At 48.6% G+C, this 18,967-nt stretch overlaps 1 protein-coding gene across 1 annotated transcript in view; it reads left to right on the top strand.

Annotated features, from left to right (window-relative positions):
* Positions 1-2,469: 2,469 nt before the first annotated feature.
* SEMA7A (semaphorin 7A (John Milton Hagen blood group)) overlaps positions 2,470-18,967 on the top strand; it is a 52,482-nt gene continuing 35,984 nt past the window's right edge. The window contains exon 1 of the mRNA XM_024210307.1: positions 2,470-2,597. Within this exon, the coding sequence (XP_024066075.1) occupies positions 2,486-2,597 (112 nt within the window). The 5' untranslated portion in view covers positions 2,470-2,485. The remainder of the gene's footprint in view (positions 2,598-18,967) is intronic.

Here is an 18,967-nt window from a genome sequence, read left to right as displayed (position 1 = left end):
GAGGGCCTCGGGGACTGGGGTGCACCTCTTGTTAACTGTAAGGCAAAGACAGGGCTGGTGGAGAGTGCTCGAATGGCTGAAAGGCTGCTAATGTTAGGGAGCTAAGGCCCAACTACCGCACTCATGACCCAAGAACCATCACACAGGGAATGTATGAAAACAGCCACCTAGAAATAAAAGGAACTGTCTGGAGGAAGCATTTTGACAGTGACTGGCTGGAGGGCTGGGCTGAAGTTCAAGCTATTTATAAAATGATTGTCTCTTCCGTATACTCCAGAATAAACTCAGAAATTAAAATAGATTTAATGAAGAGTGTTTTTTCCTGTTATACCAAGTGCAACTGACTTCAATAGGCCCTGAAACAAGATCCCTTGGGAGGGATTGGAGCTAAATTCTGTGGTCCAGAGCCAAATTTAATGCCAGGATAAAAACACTTGGATATCAAATGCATGGATGCAGCTAATGCAAAGGATAGATTGTGTTTATTTTTATTATAAACTGAGAGAGAATCCTAGCTCATCATTGACTAAACATTGTCATGGCCAGAGTTAAATGTATCAAGAATGCTGAGGATTGGTGCAAAGTTAACCAATTAGATAGCATATGTAAATACCTTCCAACTGGTAGTTCAGGGGACCATAATGGTATCTTTTGGACTGCTAACTCAATTTCCCTTTTAGAATATTAGTTTAAATGAAATGCCATTTTTCTTAGAAAATGGTTTGCTCTGTTAATTGAATTTACCATGATTTACCCATTGGACCAATAAAGCACAATGCTGACCAAGATCTTCATATTTTTTTAATATAATTTATACAATGCTAATCACATTCAGATAGTCCTGACTTTTGCAATGTTGTAAAAATAATACACTAATTGTATAAACACACAGCACAAAACCAGAGCTAGGATAGTTCAGGACATACATTATTTCCTTTATAGTTTCTTTTGTGTGTACAGCCCAAATTTTAGGTACAAAAAATTTTTTAGTCTCATATCAACAGCTGCTGGGGCTAGAAAGGGAATGACATTTATATATACCACGCTGCTGATTTATAAATGATGGACCTGACTTTCATGTACTTCCACGCTGCCTTGATAATGTAAAGGGGCCTTAAAGTGGGCATGAATTACATTTACACTCACTTTAAGGCTCACACTGCCAGAGGGGTAAATTAAAATTGGGCCCAATGTGCAGAGGGATCAATGAACCCAGTACAAAAATGCCACCACTTCTGGGGTGGAACATAACAGCTGTTTATAAGTGAACAGCAACATGGCACAACATTATAGGATTGGAGGGGAAGAAAGATGTATCAAATTGGAAGTACAGGAGGGATTTTAATGTCATCATCTCTTTTTCCAGTGTCAAGGTTAAGTAGGGCAATATGCCATTGGTTTCTTGGTTTGGGTAAGTACCTAGACTGCCAGTTGGCTCAAGTCTAGGCCTGTTTTAGAGACCGGGAAACTGAGCCACGGAGAGGCAAAGTGACTTGCCCAAGGTCACCCAGCAGGCCAGTGGCAGAGCCAGGAATACAATCCAGTTCTGAGTCCTAGACTAGTGCTCTACCCCCTAGGCTATGCTGTCTTTCATCTGGCAGACCATTGCCAACTTTTGTGATTCTTACCGTGAGCCTGGTGCGAGTTGGAGTTAAAAGCCCTACACACCAGAGTTAGGGGAATACACCAGAATCTCAGCTTTCATTTTTTTTTTTTAAAGTAAGTTTCTATCCTTCATGGTGGCAGAAGAAAGCTTGTAAAGGTGGCCCTCAAAGGCTAGAAAGCCAAGAAAAAAATTACCCCCAATGTATTCTATTTAGAAGCTCATGATTTTTAGGCACGCATGGTTCTTGAATGCTTGAGGTTGCAATGCTGCAGAAGCAAGCAGGGGGCAGCAGTATCTCTGTAACCCTGAGGATTTGCCCCATCCGTCTCCACAGGCACAAAGTGACCCCTCCATGGCACCTCCAGCTTGCAGAGTACCACATTCCCTCAGAACAGCTATATGGAGCTGGAGGGGATTGACCATTGGATCTGCTGTGGGGCAGTCGCTACTCCCTGTTTCATCTACAGGGAGCAGGTGTTCTGGATTCAGTCAATGATAACATCATACTCCCCCCGCCTCCCTTCATAAAGGGTTTGGATGGTGAGTCAGGGCTTATCTTCCCTTGGAAATGGAGTGAAATAGCTAGTCTGGAATTCTTATTCCACAAAAATTCTAGACCAGAAATCCTGCCATAACTCTTCATGTGGACTCTTATTCCAGAGTAGCTGATTTAGTAAATTTCCAAGCTTTGATAAACCCTTATCCCTAGCTGGGGTAACTGTTTCCCACCCTTGCCCCCACCCTGTTTCCTGCTTGTACTCTGATTGGCTAGAGTGAGTAACCACTCTAGACACACCCACTTTCAAAGGTTTGCACTGAAGTGCATGCTCTACTGTTCTTACAGAAGTAAGCTGCTGAGCTCTTTGCAGAGCTGTGGAAATGGGTCTGAACTCACATGCTGCCTATCTCTTTGCTCTGTGGACCAGCCACCTGTTTCTCCTGACAGCTGGGCACTCAAGGGTGAATCCTAGAATTATTACAGCTCCAAAAGGTAAGTCCCAGAGAGCAACTGCCTGACAGATCCTTGTACTCCCTGATAGGCAGATCTGACAACCTTGAAATGTATAAATAGTGTGTGCCATTTACAAGAGATATGCGGAGAATAGCCTTGTTGGTGTAACAATCTATATCTTCTCTCTATATAAAGTCACTTTGGTGGGATTAGTCTTGATTCATTTTTGCCTCTTCAAGGAAGATTGATGCTGTCGTACATGAAAAGATATTAACTGGCAACTTTCTCATGTGTTAAGATCTTTCTCCTCCTTGATCAGTTTCTTAATTTTTAATTTCTCTTTCTTGAGGAGACCTTTACATTTTTTTTTTATTTCATCCCCTTTCCAAACTGCACAAATATAATTAAGGCTGCTGATATGCCCAGTTCCTGGAGAGAGACTGTAACAGCTCTCCCTGGAATTGCACAGATACTGAGAAGCTGAAATGCCAAACACTTGTCTTGTAAAAGAGTTAGCTTCCTATTCATTAGAGTTACTTAACCCGCTGTCTCTGCGCCAATTTGGCTCTACGCTAAACATTTAGTATTGCATTCTCCTTGAGCAGAGACGGAGGGGCACAGCTATTAGAAGGTTACAGATGAGGAAGCATATACAGTGTATTTGTGGAGCACATGTAAATGTATAGAACAGAATAGCCTTTACTGATGGTTTCTCTCCCCCTCCGCAAACTCCTTGATTAACACCATGTACAAAGACATTAACAGAAGGCACTGTAGTGTCCCTGATGTATATGCTATTTGTCTGAACCGAGCAGACAGCTGTGCTGAAAATTTCTTGTCAGTCTGTGACCCAACAGCTTCCCTGTAGTGTCTCCTGGAGCCTCTTTGTTAAGGGCATGTTTGCACCCAGCTGTGGCCTAGCTTATTAGGAACCCTCTGTTATTCTTCAGCCGTGTGCAGTTTGTGATTAGTGCGGCTCAGAAGCAGCTGTTCAGGGGCATTTGGAGAGCGAGGGGAATATTAAGGCCTCTGAATGATATTCACAGCATGTGGGGGAGTCAGACAAAGGCAATCCAGGAGAAAGGTGCTGCTATTATCTCTTTGTCTGGCAAATAATGCAGACAAATGGTACAAGGAGGAGATGGGGACATAGAATCCGTGGCTGGGAAATGAGTGAGCTTTAGGGAGGAGGATAATTTCCATTGAATTTTCCCATTAGGAAAAAAAGTCAGATCACCAGCCTCTTGGCGAAACATGAGGGGCAAACACCTCTTTCCAAGGGAGCGTATCCCAGTGGAAAGAGCAGGCGGAAGCGATCAGGTTTCTATAGTACCTGTTTCTCTTTGGCCATGTTCCCCTGCTGCTTGTTACGCAGTTATTTACCCTCTCGGAGCCTTTGTAATGTACGTGTGCCGCAAGCTAGGCTTCCCGCGCTGGGGGGGGGCAGGGGGGCCGGGGGGGGGGGCGGCCGGGGCCCCGGGCCCCGGCGGCCCGAGCCCCGGGGGGGACTCGGCTCTCCCCCCCGGCGGCCAGAGCGCCGGGGGCAGGGCGCCGGGGGGGAGGGCGGCCGGAGCCCCAGCTGGGGCTCGGCTCTCCCCCTCTGGCGGCCAGAGCGCCGGGGGCAGGGCAGCGAGCCCCGGCTGGGGCTCGGCTCTCCCCCCCCGGCGGCCAGAGCGCAGGGCGGCGAGCCCTGCTGTGGCCCCGCTCTCCCCGGGGGCCGGAGCGCTGCGCCGCTGCCCCCCTCCAGGTGCCGCCCCAAGCACCAGCTTGGGTGCCTGGTGCCTGGAGCCGGCCCTGCGCTCGGGTGGCTAATGCATGTCTCTGCAGGAGCCGCAGTGTCCACACAGCTAGATTTGCTCCTGACACCTGGAGGGGCTGGAGAGCAACGAACACATTCACTGCTGCTGTAACTGGCTGGAGCTGCACTGATTCCAATGGAGCTGAGCCCGTTAACACCAGCAGAGAACTGGGATCCTGACTGCATTCACTCCGAGAGCTTGGCCCCTCCGGGTTGGGACGGAGGCACATTGCCAGGAGGCCAGCACTTCCATTGCAGCTGCCCTTGCTTTATGGCGAAAGGACTGTGAAGTGCTCTGGGGTCCTGTGATTCTCTATGTATATCACATCATTGACGGCTCTAACCTCCTCCAGCTGGGGGTGGCATGGCAATGGGGACAGCTCTTGGATGAGAGAAACGCTTTGGCTGCTGCAAATCAGTCACTCTGTGGACTCTCATCATGAGTCTGGCGCTATTTGGCACTTTTCCTTAAAATCTCCACTCCTGCAGGCCACTGACTAACTGAGGGTCTCAGCTTTCGTTTAAACTTTCTAGCCCTCCTGGTTTTGGTGCAAAGCCTCAGAATATGGCCCCAGACCAGGCTCAGAAGGCAAGGGGAAACCGGTCCTGACACTTCCTATTGTTTCAACTCTTGAGATTTTTATGCTAATCTCATGATTTTTTTCAGGGACCTGACTCTTGATGGAGGAGTGGGGGGAATAGGGACCCAGTGTTCTGAGCTGATCTGCTCTTGTTTGGAATCTTTGTGTTTAATAAAGCCAGCTTGGAGGAAAGTGCCTTGAGCTAAACTGTAATCCAGGGTTTATTTTACCTTCCTTGACTGGGTTAGCCGCTCACTGGCTTCCTGTCCCTCTTCCAGAGTGATCACCCCGTTTCAGGGTGGAAATGGGCCCCTTTCTCGCCAAAGGCGGCTTTTGAGATTCCAAACGCGGCATGATTTTGGTGTGAAAAAAGCTGTTTTGTCATGGAAAATGGTGGGCTGTGAAACTGCCTGAAATGGAGCAGCCAGAATAACAGTGCAAAATTGGGCTGCAAATTTATCACCAGTTTTGGCACAATCCTGTTGCTGTAGTGCTCATAGCGCGCACACAGAAATTATTTGTAAAACAACATAAATACTCTGGCTGGAAGTTGGCAACGTAGCATTTCTTAGAATTCAGAATAACGAGCAAGAATCCAAAACCAGAGAGCATGAAAATAGGCTGCTCCCCAAGGCAGAGAGGCATAACTCTCAGCTCAGCTTGCTTTAAGATGGCCTTTTCCAATACTGACTCTGATCATGTACTTTCAGACAGCCCCTTAGCCTGCAAGGCTGGCCAGTCGCCCCCCCTTCCTCCGCCACTCTTAAAGCAATAGCTTGCAATTCTAACACATTCCTCAATCCGCACAGTTTCAGGGCATGAGCTGCTCACCAGCTGAGATGGGGAAGCAATTCCCTCTACCATGGGACAGTCTTATTCAGTAAGACATGTTGTAAAGAGAGAGGGGACTTATAGTGTAGGAATTGAGTGATGGCTCCTATGCTATTTAAAGGGATATCTAGTGGGCTTGGCTGTCTCTACTGCAGATTAGCCACCAGATCCTGACATAGGATCGGTATATATGTAGCTAGGTCATGTCTGTTTGTAAACATGGGTATTGGGACCCAATTGGGTGTTTCCTCATTCTCAGTTGTGGTCTCGAGGGGGACTGAGTCCAGAACCTGTTCCAAATGCCAAAGCTTGGACTCATTTCTAATTGCAAGGATTTTACACCTTCCTCCAAAGCATCTGGCATTAGCCATTATCAGAGCAGAAGCTAGACAGGGTGGCCAGTGGGTCTATTCTGGTGCATTGCACTTCCTCTAGTGCAGATGAAGGAAGAAAGGAAGCTGTGGAGTTCTGTAGCTTTGCAAAATAGCCCCTCAATGCTCAGAGTTGCAGAGAACTCGGGCACTCCTCCCTTTGCCAATGCAGAAGGGAGTGTGTTCAGGCTGGTAACTTGTGTTCTCTTTCTTTGCTTGCACAGTTAGAACTAAATGCTGGCCCGCTGGGCTGTGCTTTGGAAAAGGTACATTTGGATCATCCCATGCTGAGCCCTGGCTTGTCAGATCAGACACGGCTTTACAGCGTGGTAGGGCTGCAAAGTAAGAGACCAAGAGGAAAAACAGAGCTGGCCCAATATGCTACGTTATAGTAGCAGTAGTTAGGCTTTTCCGTAATGGAAGGCCAAACTGTGTGATACTGTTCTGCCACTAGGTGGCGCTGTGTGTAAAATACCTCTTACTAAAGCTAACCTCAGCCATACCTGGCAGGGCAATGAAGGATGGGATGAGCCCATCTGGTGTGTATCTTGCTCAGAAGGAAGCTCCGTGAGCAGTCCACAGCTGGCACTGCACTGGAACCCTACCCACATCTAGCCAGGACCCCCACTCCAAGTTAGCGATCAGGGCAGGGTGGGTGTGGCCGCTGACACCTGTTTATGACCCCTATATCTCCCCCCCTTTTTAATATGGGCATAGTTTGGGGGCATTGCTCCCCCCCCCCCAACTGCAAGCCTTGGGCAGGCGTGGAGCAATGCTGAGATCGCTCCCCTGCTGCAAAGCGCAGCCCCTTCCAGCGCTGCTCCGTGCCCGCCCGAGGCTTGCGGTTTGGGGGGAGGGGCAGTGTTTCCCCCTTCCTCCAAACTCTGCCCATGTTAAAAAGTGGGGGGACATAGCCCCCTGGCCCACCGGTCTGGTGCTGTTGGATTCCATCCCAGGTGATGTTTAATTTCTGCTTGGCTTCTCGATGACGTAGGTGAAAGGCCATCGTGTGTCTTGGTCAGGCTGGCGTAAAGTTGGTTGTAACTGTAATAAGCTGAAAGGTTGCTCTGGGCACGTGTGAGTCTGTTCTCGACAGTGGCGAAGTCCTTCTCCTAGGACGTGCTGCATAGATCATCAGCATATGTGAAGCTCCTCGTACTGATCTGCATGGGCTGCTCATTGGCATATAGGTTGAAGAGGAGTGGTGCTAGCACACTGCCCTGTGGGAGGCCATTCCCTTGTCTCCAGTGGCTCTGTTTCTTACACAGTTCTACGTGAAAAGTCTTTTTTCCAGGAGAGATCGGATGAGCCACCCTGCGTGGTGGTCAGGCAGCGCGTTGTAGACTCTGGCAAGCAGGTTTTGTTGGCTGACTGTATCGTATGCCACTGGTAGGTCTACGAACACAGCGCCTGTTACCATCCCTCCGTCCAAGCCATCTTCTCTATGCTGAGTGCTATGTAGTCAGCACAAGACTTTCTCAGTCTCAATCCACCTTGTTATGCTATGGGATGCTGCTCGATGTGAGGCAGATGAGAATAAGGCGTTTGTGAAGTTTATAATGGTGGCATATGCATGGGGGGTGACCCCCAGATTGAGACTCCGTCCATTGGCGTCCTCGCTGAAGATGGAATCTGACAGCCCTTCCTCTCATTAACCAGCCTGCTCATCCACTGCTGGTGCCTTCTAACCCCAGTCCTCAGATCCCTTTGCAAGGGCTGCAGCAGGGCCTGATGGGAGGGGTGTCCCTGAGACCCGAAAGCTGTGTATGACCGACCAGACATAAGCACTCCGGGAGGTGGGGAGGGCTGGAGGGAGTGTGTGTGTGTGTGGGGGGGCTCCACCCCTAGGGGAGTGGGTCAGCACTGGTGTGTCAGGAGTAGGTGCCCACAGCAGTGTCTGTACTGTGCCAGCATCTGCTTCTGTAGGGAGTTACCTTCTTGGCCCATGGCTGTTGTATCCACCCTTCCTCGTCTGAAGGGAGCTGGATCAGCCACATGGGAGAGGATGAGGAGCAGGGAGCCTGGTACCAAATGTTTCCCCTGCAGCTGATGGGCTGTGCCATCCAGCCACCGCCACTTGGCACGTGATCCTTGTGTGGGTGTAATGTGTGGTCAGTGCCACTTCATCCTGATCTTCTCTTCTTGCCCAGAAATCCCTTAGCCTGGCCCTCCAGACCGTGGGTGCCATGGGTTTGTGGGGAACCTTTCCATTCTCACTGGGGCTGATTCACAGAAAAGAAAGTGAGACAGCAGAGGAAGAATCAAAGCAAGAAAGCTACATGGTGTTTCCACTGCTGAAGGCAGCTTTGTTTTCCCATGACTGAAGCCCTGTTTCCCCCAGGAGAAAAGGCACCTGGGATGGAGCTACCAGCATCAGCATTTCCAGTAGAAAGCCCCTTTCCCGGTGGTGCAGATTTGCTCTGTGGTCGTCTTCTCTGGGGGTGACGTTGGCGTAATTAAGTCTCAGTGCAAAACATTTTAAAACCAAACAGAGCAAGTGGTTTCTCTCCCCTCCTGCTATAGGAATGTGAAGAAAACAAATAGGTTTTGAATAAACAATGTAAAGTTCAGGCTGCTTTACTTGGCATACAGGATTTAGAAATCAGTGTCCATTTCAAAATGCATCCTGTACATTCAACTAGCCCTGGCTCCATATGCTGCCTAGCGCAAGGTCAGTCCTGTTAGTAGCTTGACCTCTGTGACTGGCCCCAGTTCACTTCATGGCTCAGCAGGACTAGAACACAGATCCTCCTGCTCCAAAAGCACCAGCTCACCTGGGTGACAGAAGAATCTCCAATAGCAGTAGGAACATAGAGATTTCCTGACTGGATCAGACCCATGGTCCATGAGCCCACTATCTCACTGCTGATAGTGGCAGCACCAGATGCTTCAGAGGAAGGTGCAAGAGTCGCACAGTAGCAGATGTGGATAATCTGCCCCCATGTTAGAGCTCATTTTGATCTCTAATGCGTCAGGAATGACTGAAGCCCTGATGTTTAATACTCCTTCCAAAATTATTATTGTCCATAATTACAATGGCTCTGGGTTTTCTTGCTATCCATATAAATCACTCCAGTCCCTTTTGGAATGTTAAGTTCTTGGCCTCAACAACGTCCTGTGGCAGTGACTTCCACAGTCTAATTATGCATGGTGGGAATAAAAATGATAGTCCCTAACTCTCATCTCGCATTTGAGATCTGTGGATCTCAAAGCGCTTTACAGAGGAGGTCTGTATCATTATCCCCAGTAAGCATTTCCTTAACCTAAGGGAATACTGAATGACTCACAGTGTGAGAATAGGAAGTCATGACGGTTTGCCAGCTTGTACGATAATTTAATTTCGGTGACACACCCCTGGTTTAAGTTTCAGCTAATACTATATCCAGCAGTGTTACCACTATGACTCGGCACAGGCGGGGAAGGAAAGAATGTAAATAGATAATCAGTGACTACTGTGCCTCAGCGATGAGGGTGGGTCATTGGTGGAGCAATCTGGACAGAAGACTGAATTCCCTGGAGTCTGAATTGCCTTCCCTAGCCCTAGTGAAGGGATGGGGCCCACCAAGCAGTCAGGTCCAGATCCCCAAGGGTAGTTGTGTCTAACTCCCATTGAAATCAATGCGAGTTAGGTAGTGAAATAACTCATTGTTGCAGTGATGGGGAGCCAGGAAAGTACCTAGAATGGTGTGCAGGGAGCCCATAAAGATGTGCGTGGTGCCCGCTGCTAATCAAGCAGAAGGTCCCTCTGCAGGAGGTAGAACTTCTCCAAACTGTTCCTTGTCACCCGCAGGCTTTTTGGAGAACAGAAAGTCTCTTCTCCTAACTGAGCTTCTTCCTCATGCCAAATTTCCCCAAAATTGCTTTTTCTTTGTAAAGTGCAAGAGGCTGGGTGGAAAGTGGTGGGGGTAGGGGGACACAAAGGGCTCTCTTTATCCCCAGGTCAGGTGTGGGGAGAAAGTAGCTTACATTTATCTCCCTCTGCTCCACCCATGTGCCTGGGTGCTGACCAGGAGTGAGAGGAGAGCACAGGATCTAGGGCCCCTTCAGACCCAGGTCCACAAAGGGGACAAGTGGTTGGGGAGGGATGGTTCTGTGATGTGGACCCCTGTCCCACCAGGGGCAGAGACTGAGATTCAGCCGCTCACCTGATATAGGTGCAGTCAGTTGGCAACATCCTACATAGCTGGGTGGGAGAGGAGCCTCCACCTTGGAGATGGAAGATTCCATGGCCTTTGAGTCCTTCAGAAAAGAAGGGCTGAGCTCTTGAAATGTACGTATTCTGCCTTAGTGTAATTCTTCATGCAGCCGGTACCCTCGATGGTCTGTCTTTGTCTAAGGCTCTCCAAGTGCTTGATAGGCATTTATTTATGCTCAGCCCTTCAGAGGGCTCTAAGCCTTTCATCTTCACCTTGATGCGGATGGGGAAATTGAGGCAAAGTGACTTGCCCAAGGTCATGCTGTGAGTCAATGTCAGAGCTGGAAATCGACCCAGGGGAAGCGTTCTCCCTCCTGTGACCACACCTGGACGCATGCAGCAGCCGGGGACAGGCACTGAATTAATGCAGCCTGCTTTAAGCAACCTTTCCCCTGCTCCATCTGCTGGGTTAGGCTATCTCTGCTGCATCTGCTGGAGGCACATTGCAGAATTGCACCCCAGGAGCCTGGGCTGTTTAAAGCTCATTTGCTCTCTGGTTGTCAAGCCAGGTTCCACCCTCCCACTGTACGATTCCATTTAAAAAAACACATGAGAGGGATCGAGGCTTACCCTGCTGCCACTAGGTCTCTGGGGCTGACTCTAGAATTCGAGCTGGGGTGATGCTACAGTCTCCAATAGCACAGAGCACCCAGCCCATGCCAGGTGCTGCCAGCACCGTGGGGATAGAGGTGGGAATAACAATGTGCCGCTCTTGTCTGCTCGCCCTCTACCTCCAGCAAAGAGGCAGTGACCTTGAATGGGACCAGCTGCATCCCCTCTGGCATTTGTTCCAAGTGTAAGAGAGAGCAGCTGTTTGGCAAAGAGAGGCTCACGTGGGAGTTTTCAGGGGACGCTGGCGGTGTGCGGGAGGGTAGATGAGACTAAAATGCTGTGCGCTAACAAGGAACATCTTTTACCTCTGTCACCTCCCTGGCGTCTGGCTTGTCTGTTTAGATTGTAACCCAGTGTCCTAGTGATTAAACCATAGATGACCAGTGCCTGCTGACAGTGGGGGGCCACTACTCCAGAACAGCTCGAGTCATGCCTTGCCCCCCATTCCGGGAAAGCAGCGGCACCTCCGAGCAGCTCCCAGCTGTTCCTCCCCTCCTGCCTCTCCATGCCCCGCACAGCTTACTTGGCAGGGAGGGGGCCCGGCCTCATCATGTGACCAAGCAATCTCGGGGGGGGGGGATATGTGCCCCCACATTCCTTCTTTCTAACTCTAAGGTGGTTAAGCTCTGGAACAGGCTTCTAAGGGAGGTTGTGAAATCCCCGTCAGTGGAGGTTTTTAAGAATAGGTCGGAAAATCTCCTGTCCAGGCTGGTCTAGGTTTACTTGGCCCTGCCTCAGAGCAGGGAGCTATTATTCTGCAATGCGCCTGGCAGGCTGCCATCTTTTCCTCACAACCTCTGGTTGAACTTTGGCTCCCCTGCTCTCACTGCAGAGAGGTTCAGAAATCAGTGGTCTAGGATAAAAATAAGTCTCTCCTTAGCACTAACTCTTCCAATCTGGGTGAGGCCAAGGTCCTCTTGGCACTTCCATTCCAGGCAGTTTACTGGAGTCTGGCGTGAGACCTTCAAAGCTGAGGTCCTGTCTGGTCTGCGTGGGTACAATTCCCCCACCCCAACCCTTTTTGGAGGAGCAAGGTGTGATGTTGTGCGGTCTATATGGTTTTATAAAAACATAAGTGAATATAATGTAACTGGAATTTGCTTCATGCAAAAAGTCTCTTGTAAGGTATCATTACAAAGCTTTATAATCTACTGAGTGTGATCATCCTATTTGTATAAATGTACCACTCTTGTATCTGAAACTAGAAATATGAAATATAACTCTGAGGGCCTATTGTAATTATGCAAAGTGTGGGCCATTAATGGTTTGGAATCTTGATGACTCCCATTGTCTGCAGTTGGCTGTGTTTACCTGTGAGTCTTCCTGTATATGTGACAGGTTTCAGAGTAGCAGCTGTGTTAGTTCTTCCTGTATATGTGTGTGTGCTGGCAAATGGGTAATGAAGTCTTGCAGTGACATGTGATCATGTCATCTGAACTGGAATCCATCTTTAACCTGGTGCTTTTCCAGTGAGCGGGGGTGGAAACCCAGAGGGACAAAGGGTTCCCGCCTTATGCAAAAGATATATAAAGGGGTGGAAGAGAACAGAGGAGGAGAGGAGCCATCATGAAGAATCCCCCTAGCTATCACCTGAGCTGGAACAAGAGCTGAACCAGGGGAAAGAATTGTGCCCAGACCTGGAAGGTGTCCAGTCTGAGAAAAAACTTAATCTCACCCTCCGAGATGCTTCAGTATCTGCATTCAGTTTGATTAGATTTGCGCATTTTATTTTATTTTGCTTGGTGACTTACTTTGTTCTGTCTGTTACTACTTGGAACCACTTAAATCCTACTTTCTGTAGGATTTAATAAAATCACTTTCTACTTAGTAATTAACTCAGAGTATGTATTAATACCTGGGGGAGCAAACAACTGTGCATGTCTCTCGATCAGTGTTATAGAGGGTGAACAATTTATGAGTTTACCCTGTATAAGCTTTATACAGGGTAAAACGGATTTATTTGGGTTTGGACCCCATTGGGAGTTGGGCATCTGAGTGCTAGAGACAAGCACACTTCTGTGAGCTGTTTTCAGGTAAACTTGCAGCTTTGGGGCAAGTTATTCAGACCCTGGGTCTTTGGAGCAGACGGGAGTGTCTGGCTCAGCAAGACAGGGTGCTGGAGTCCTGAGCTGGCAGGGAAAACAGGAATAGAAGTAGTCTTGGTACATTGGGTGGCAGCTCCCAAGTGGGTTTCTGTGATCCAACCCGTCACACAAGGATCATTGGGTAGATCAGACAGTAAAATGCTGCATGCTCATGAGAAGCCCCTTTTACCCCTTTCATCTCCCTTGTGCCTGGCGTGTCTGTTTAGACCAATGGTTTTCTCACTGTCTGTCTCTGGCTGCTGCCCTCTGTCCCAGAAGTGACAGTGTTTCAGAGCGGTTGTGTATGCAGCCTGGGCTTGCCAAAGGATTCTCAGAGTTAGTTCCCCAAATCTCGCTGAAACCCCATGGGATTTGGGCAGATTTGAACCTTTCAGCTGTAGTCCATGAAGTGCTTTGGGGATGAAAAGCGCTATGTAAATCCTAGCATGATTGAAAGGTAGGGCTGGAAAGATCACCAAGTCTAGCTCCCTGCACTGAGGCAGGGCCACGTAAACCTAGACCAGCCCTGACAGGTGATTGTCCGACCTGTTCTTAAAAACCTCCAATGATGGGGATTTCATAACCTCCCTTGGGAGCCTGTTCCAGAGCTTAACCACCTTAGAAAGTTTTTTCCTAACTCTAATATCTAACCTAAATCTTGCTGCAGATTCAACCCATTACTCCTTGTGCCTCCTTCAATGGACATGGAGAACAATCGAGCACTGTCCTCTTTATAGCAGCCTGTAACATATCTGAAGATTGTTATCAGGTCTCCCCTCAATCTCTTTTCCCAGGACTAAACATGCTCTGCTTTTTAAACTTTTCCCTCCTAGGTCAGGTTTTCTAAACCCTTGATCCTTTCTGTGGCTCTCCTCTGTGCTCTCTCAAATGTGTCCACATCTTTCCTAAATTCAAATGACTGATTTGCCATGGCAAGGTCACTGATTCCACAGAGAGGCCCTGAGTTAAAATGCCATCACCAGGCTGAAGGAGGGGTTGGGCTGGATCCCCCCCCCCCCCACCTCTGCTGGGGTCTCACCTCTCTAGGTATCACTAACCAACCCCGCTACGGAGGGCTCCTCCTTGGGGCTCAGAGATGTAGCTTCATCCTGGCCGCACACCCACCCCGGGACGCTTCTGAGAAATGCTCCTATGGGAGCCTTCAGTTAAAATATTGGCAGCACATTGTTATGTCTCAGACACTGATCAGTCAATGCTGTTCATATGCCACAAGCTTCACTGACTCCCTCGGATAAAGGAGCAGCCATCTGGTCTGATCCTCTCCCCTCCTGCTCCGCGCCTGTCTGGGAGGATGGGGTGCTGACAGCTTTTAAAAACTGCAGACAGAAGTTGGCAGAAATAAACGTCCCCACAGCCAGTCACCAGCTCCTCTTATATTTAGACTCCCAGACAGGGACGATAAATGCAGATGCCACTGTTATGATTTCCGGGAAGGGCCTCATGATAATCAATGGACAGTGGCAAAGAATCTGAGCAGTGGAGAGCAAGAAGGATAAATCTGAGCCCCCTAGAATGTCTCAGGCCCTGTTGGGACCATGCCATGGCAGGGAGCAGGAAACAGCTTGAGCTGTAGCTCTGGGACAGGGAGAGGTGTGTGAGATATAGATGTCCCCTCCCTCGTATCTTATTGACCCCAGCCTTTTTTCGTACTCAATGAGCAACTACTGGACATATGCTGAGTCTCAGAGGTGCAGAACTCCTGCTCCACTATCTACTAACCCCCTTCAGCAATAAATGAGAAACAAGGTGGCAGCCATGCCCAGCACTCGATACATGTTCGTTTTGTGTTTGGGGTTTTACTGATCTATAGTCCCCACATGCTTGGCCACAGCAGAGAGTCAGTATGACCTGGTGCTCGGAGCACATAGCTGGGGTTCAGGCCAGCTGGGGTCTGGTCTCAGCTCTGGCACTGAATCAGTGATGGACCTTGGACAAGTCGCCTTCACCACCCTGTGCCTCCGTTTCTCCCTCTGGAAAAGAAGGGTTAAGAATTCTTACTCATTGCTGGAAGGTGCTTTGAGATCTTCTGGTGGCAGGTGTCCTCTGGGGGTATTTAGGCTATACTGATGTAAGCTCTGGGATTTCAGCGTTCCAGTCCCATGGACATTTGCTGGGGGGCTGGGCTCTTCCCTGCTCCTTTGCAAACCCCAGCCTTAATTTGCTCCAATTCAGTTAGAGAGAAATAAGAACAGCAGAGAGGTGCTAAGGAGAGGGAGGATTGTTCAGTAGTTAGAGCACTTGCTTGGGTTCAACTCCCTGCTCTGCCACAGCCACCCTGTGTGACCTTCAGCAAGTCACTGAGCCACTCTGTGACTGTTTCCCCATCTGTACAGTGGGGATAATAGTTGTGCCTGGCCTCTCAGTCCCGGGGGTGTTTGTGACAATACATTACAGATTAGGAAGTACTCTGGTAACTATGGAAGTCAAGAGCAAAAGCAACGATGAACTGAATTTCCAAATGAGATGGCTGTGGAGGGGAAGACCCCCCTCTCCCACCCACCCACCTTCACTGGCAAGATTGGGGTGTCCTAGGACTTTACACCTTGGCTTCATGCTTCTGGATAAGAATCCCAGGGAAAGTAGTGTTCTGTGGCTCTAAAGCCCTCATAAACTGGAGGGGATGGAGGACAAACCTATGGTGGGCTTCTGAGCTCTGACAACTCATCTAGAGTTGGGGAATTTTTAAAAATAACCCTAGGAATTATTTCTTCAAAATTTTTTTAAATTATTTAAAAAATGAGACAGATCACTACCGAGCGGGGATTTGGGAATTCTGGGGGGGTCCCCACTGTGGCAGGAACCCTTGTAAATTTCCAATGAGCGGGGTGTGCATCTGTACATTGTAACTCTCTCTCAGATTTACTTTGTAGGGGAAAATAGGGAAACAGCAGCAGGAAAGAACCTGCCCTGCACGTCATTGACAGGCACCAGCTGAACTGCTGCGTTTCCTTGTTTTGAGGATGTCTAAAACGGGCTTGTACTTCGAGTTTCCTGTTAAAGTTCAAGGGACAGGTCAGCAGATGAGTTAGTGCTGGCCAGAATCCCAAGGCTGCTGCTTCCTCTGCCCATACCTTGGCTATACTGAGCCCTTCCAATTGAAGTGGGTTGAGTCCGGATGGGACAGCCCTCTCCGCAGCTCCACTCTGTTTATAGATCAGCAATATTCTTACTAAAATGCTGTCTCAACCCATGGAATGCAGGATGTACTTGGTACCTCTGGCCTCATTCCCGGTGCAGGGGCTTAGCCGTGTGTGACTTGGCACCATGGAAGGGATGTAAGGCTCTGATCCGTCTGTCTTGTTGGAAATTTATGAGGGTTCCTGCCACAGTGGGGACTCCCTCAGAATTCCCAAATCCCTGCTCTGTCGCTAGCTGTCTCTTTTCCTTGGGATTATTTTTATTATTGTTTTTAAAATAGTTTTGAGGGGTTTTTTTTTTTTATTTTTTAAAAATCCCCAGCACTCGATGAGTTGTGAGAGCTCAGAAGCCCGCCGTAGGTTCGCCCTCATCCCCTCAGGTTTATGAGGGCTTTAGACCCCCAGGACAGCATTTTCCCCAGGATTCTTATCCAGAAACTTGAAGCCAAGGTGTGAAGTGCCTCCGATTTGTCCTGAAGTGTTTCCTTCCTTCCTGCCCTCATCTTTCATTGAGTGCAGTAAAGAATAAAGCCAGGAACTACAGGACGCAGTAAATGTGCTTGTGAGGGAGCAGAACAGAAAGAGATTGAGGCTCAGGTGGGAGCACTCTCCATGCAGGGTCTGACATCCCACAATAGGACTTAAAGTGGCACCTAGTGCACCCACCTCATGACGCTAGGTGGGTCACACCATGGTAAAGCTGCCATGCATTGTGGTGAGGTTTCATCTCCCTGTCTCTGGTGATGGCTGTCTAGATGGAAGCTAAAGGTCCTGGTGCCTTTTCTGTAAGAGCTGGGGCTATATTACTTAAACTGGCATCCCAGGCCACCGTTCTGCTCTTCCGTTGAAACTGATTCGCTAAGATCCAGGGCTATACGTGAATTCTACTTTCCAGTCTCTAGCATAACATGGGGCCTCTGGGAACTACTGGAATAGAAATATGGACTAATTAAAAACAAGCAGAGTGCATGTGGCCTGATTATCAAAGGGGATGAGTGCTTGCAACCCCCACTTAGGTTTGCTCGGCAGCTTTGAAAATCAGGCCAGTAATGGCTGATGCCTTTGCAATACACTCGCTGCACCCCATGGAGACGTGTTGCTGTGCATCCCTTGAGCATGGAAGATTGAGTATCACCAGGGTTATTGATGCTCATGCTTCTAAGCTGATTTTCCAACTGGAGTCAGGAAGCATAGTATAGTATGGCACAATTAGGGGCATCATTAGGGCACTGGGTCATTGTTGCATATTCTCAAATATCCAGTATTAGCCCCATCCGACAGGGTACCAGAGTTCAGGGCCCATTGGCTTGTCCTGGTGAGTCATTTCCTGTGTTCTTATAAATGATGCTGCTCTGTACATGGCTTAATTCTAAACCTAACTTTCTCCAATCAGAACAATTCTAAGAGCTGGTCGCAAAAATCCCACGGAAACTTTTTTGTTCCGATTTGGCAAATTCGACCTATTCCACAGAGATGGTCTGATGCAGCTCTGACGGAACCACAGCACATACACCGCCTGCCAGGCAGGTTTCCATCAGTTCCCAGGCTTCCAGGGCCCGTTGCTTGGGGGCAGCCCATCCAGCAGATTGCTTTGGGGTCGAGGACTTGCAGGTTGCACAGCTCCTTCCCTTTTGCGGAGGGTTTCGAAATGTTTTGTTGTAATATAGAGTCGGAATAAACCAGATTTCAAAATACTGAAATCTTCCCCAAAATGGAATTGCCTCTCTGCTCAACTCTATGGTTACACAGGAGGAGCATGAAATTTGCCATGACTGATGGTCCATCTAGCCCACTAGCCAGTTTCAGAGGATGGTATATCAATCCCCGCTAGGGAGAATTTTGCAACAACATGCCTTTGATGGAAGCGTCCTCCCAGCCCCAGGCAGTTGCTCCTTAGCTAGCATCCTGAAGCAGAAGCATGAAGGCTGATTTGCTTTTTATACATGAATGATCAGGGGTATGGAACAGCTTCCATATGGGGAGAGATTAAAAAGATTGGGACTTTTCAGCTTGGAAAAGAGACTTAAGTGGGGATATGATAGAGGTCTATAAACTGTTGACTGGTGTAGAGAATGTAACATTTCCTTATTCATTTATTCCTTTGCATAACTCAAGAACTAGGGGTCACCAAATGAATTTAATAGGCAGCAGGTTTAAAACAAACAAAAGGAAGTATTTCTTCACACAACGCACAGTCAACCTGTGGAACTCATTGCTAGGGTATGTTGTGAAGGCCAAAACTATAACAGGGTTCCAAAAAGAAGTTCATGGAGAATAGGTCCATCAATGGCTATTAGCCAGGATGGACAGGGATGCAGCCCTCTCCCTACGTATCCTGTTTGTCTTAGATAAGCTTTGGAGGGCAGGTACCGTGTCTCCCTCTAGGGCCCTGATCCTGCAATCGCAGCCACGTAGGCCCATCCATGCAGAACTTGTTGAGTTCAGTGGGGTTTCCCACAGACCCTGGGCTCTGCCCTGAATAGCAGGATCAAGGCCTGCAGCACCTAGCACCTCTGGGCACTGCTGAATAATAATAATTGGGATTTTTGCACAGCTCCCTGTGGATCTGTCTGAGAGCAGCTATTTCTCCTCTCCAGCTGAGCTTTTTCGCCCCTCTTTCCGGTCTCAGGCAGAGCAGGATCTTGCTGTGTGAAATGTCTGTTGGCCATGAGAGGCTTATATCTTCTCTGCATATCCTGCCCAGCACACACTGTCTTTCTGGGTGTTACAGTTTATCATTCAGCTGTGAGCATAGCCTTGAAATGATACAAGTGCCATC

This window comes from Terrapene carolina, unplaced genomic scaffold, assembly GCF_002925995.2.
Source record: "Terrapene carolina triunguis isolate 2854851 unplaced genomic scaffold, T_m_triunguis-2.0 Scaffold67, whole genome shotgun sequence".
Taxonomy (NCBI): domain Eukaryota; kingdom Metazoa; phylum Chordata; order Testudines; family Emydidae; genus Terrapene; species Terrapene triunguis.
Note: the sequence above shows the minus strand (reverse complement) of the source record. Positions and strands in the feature narration are given on the sequence as shown.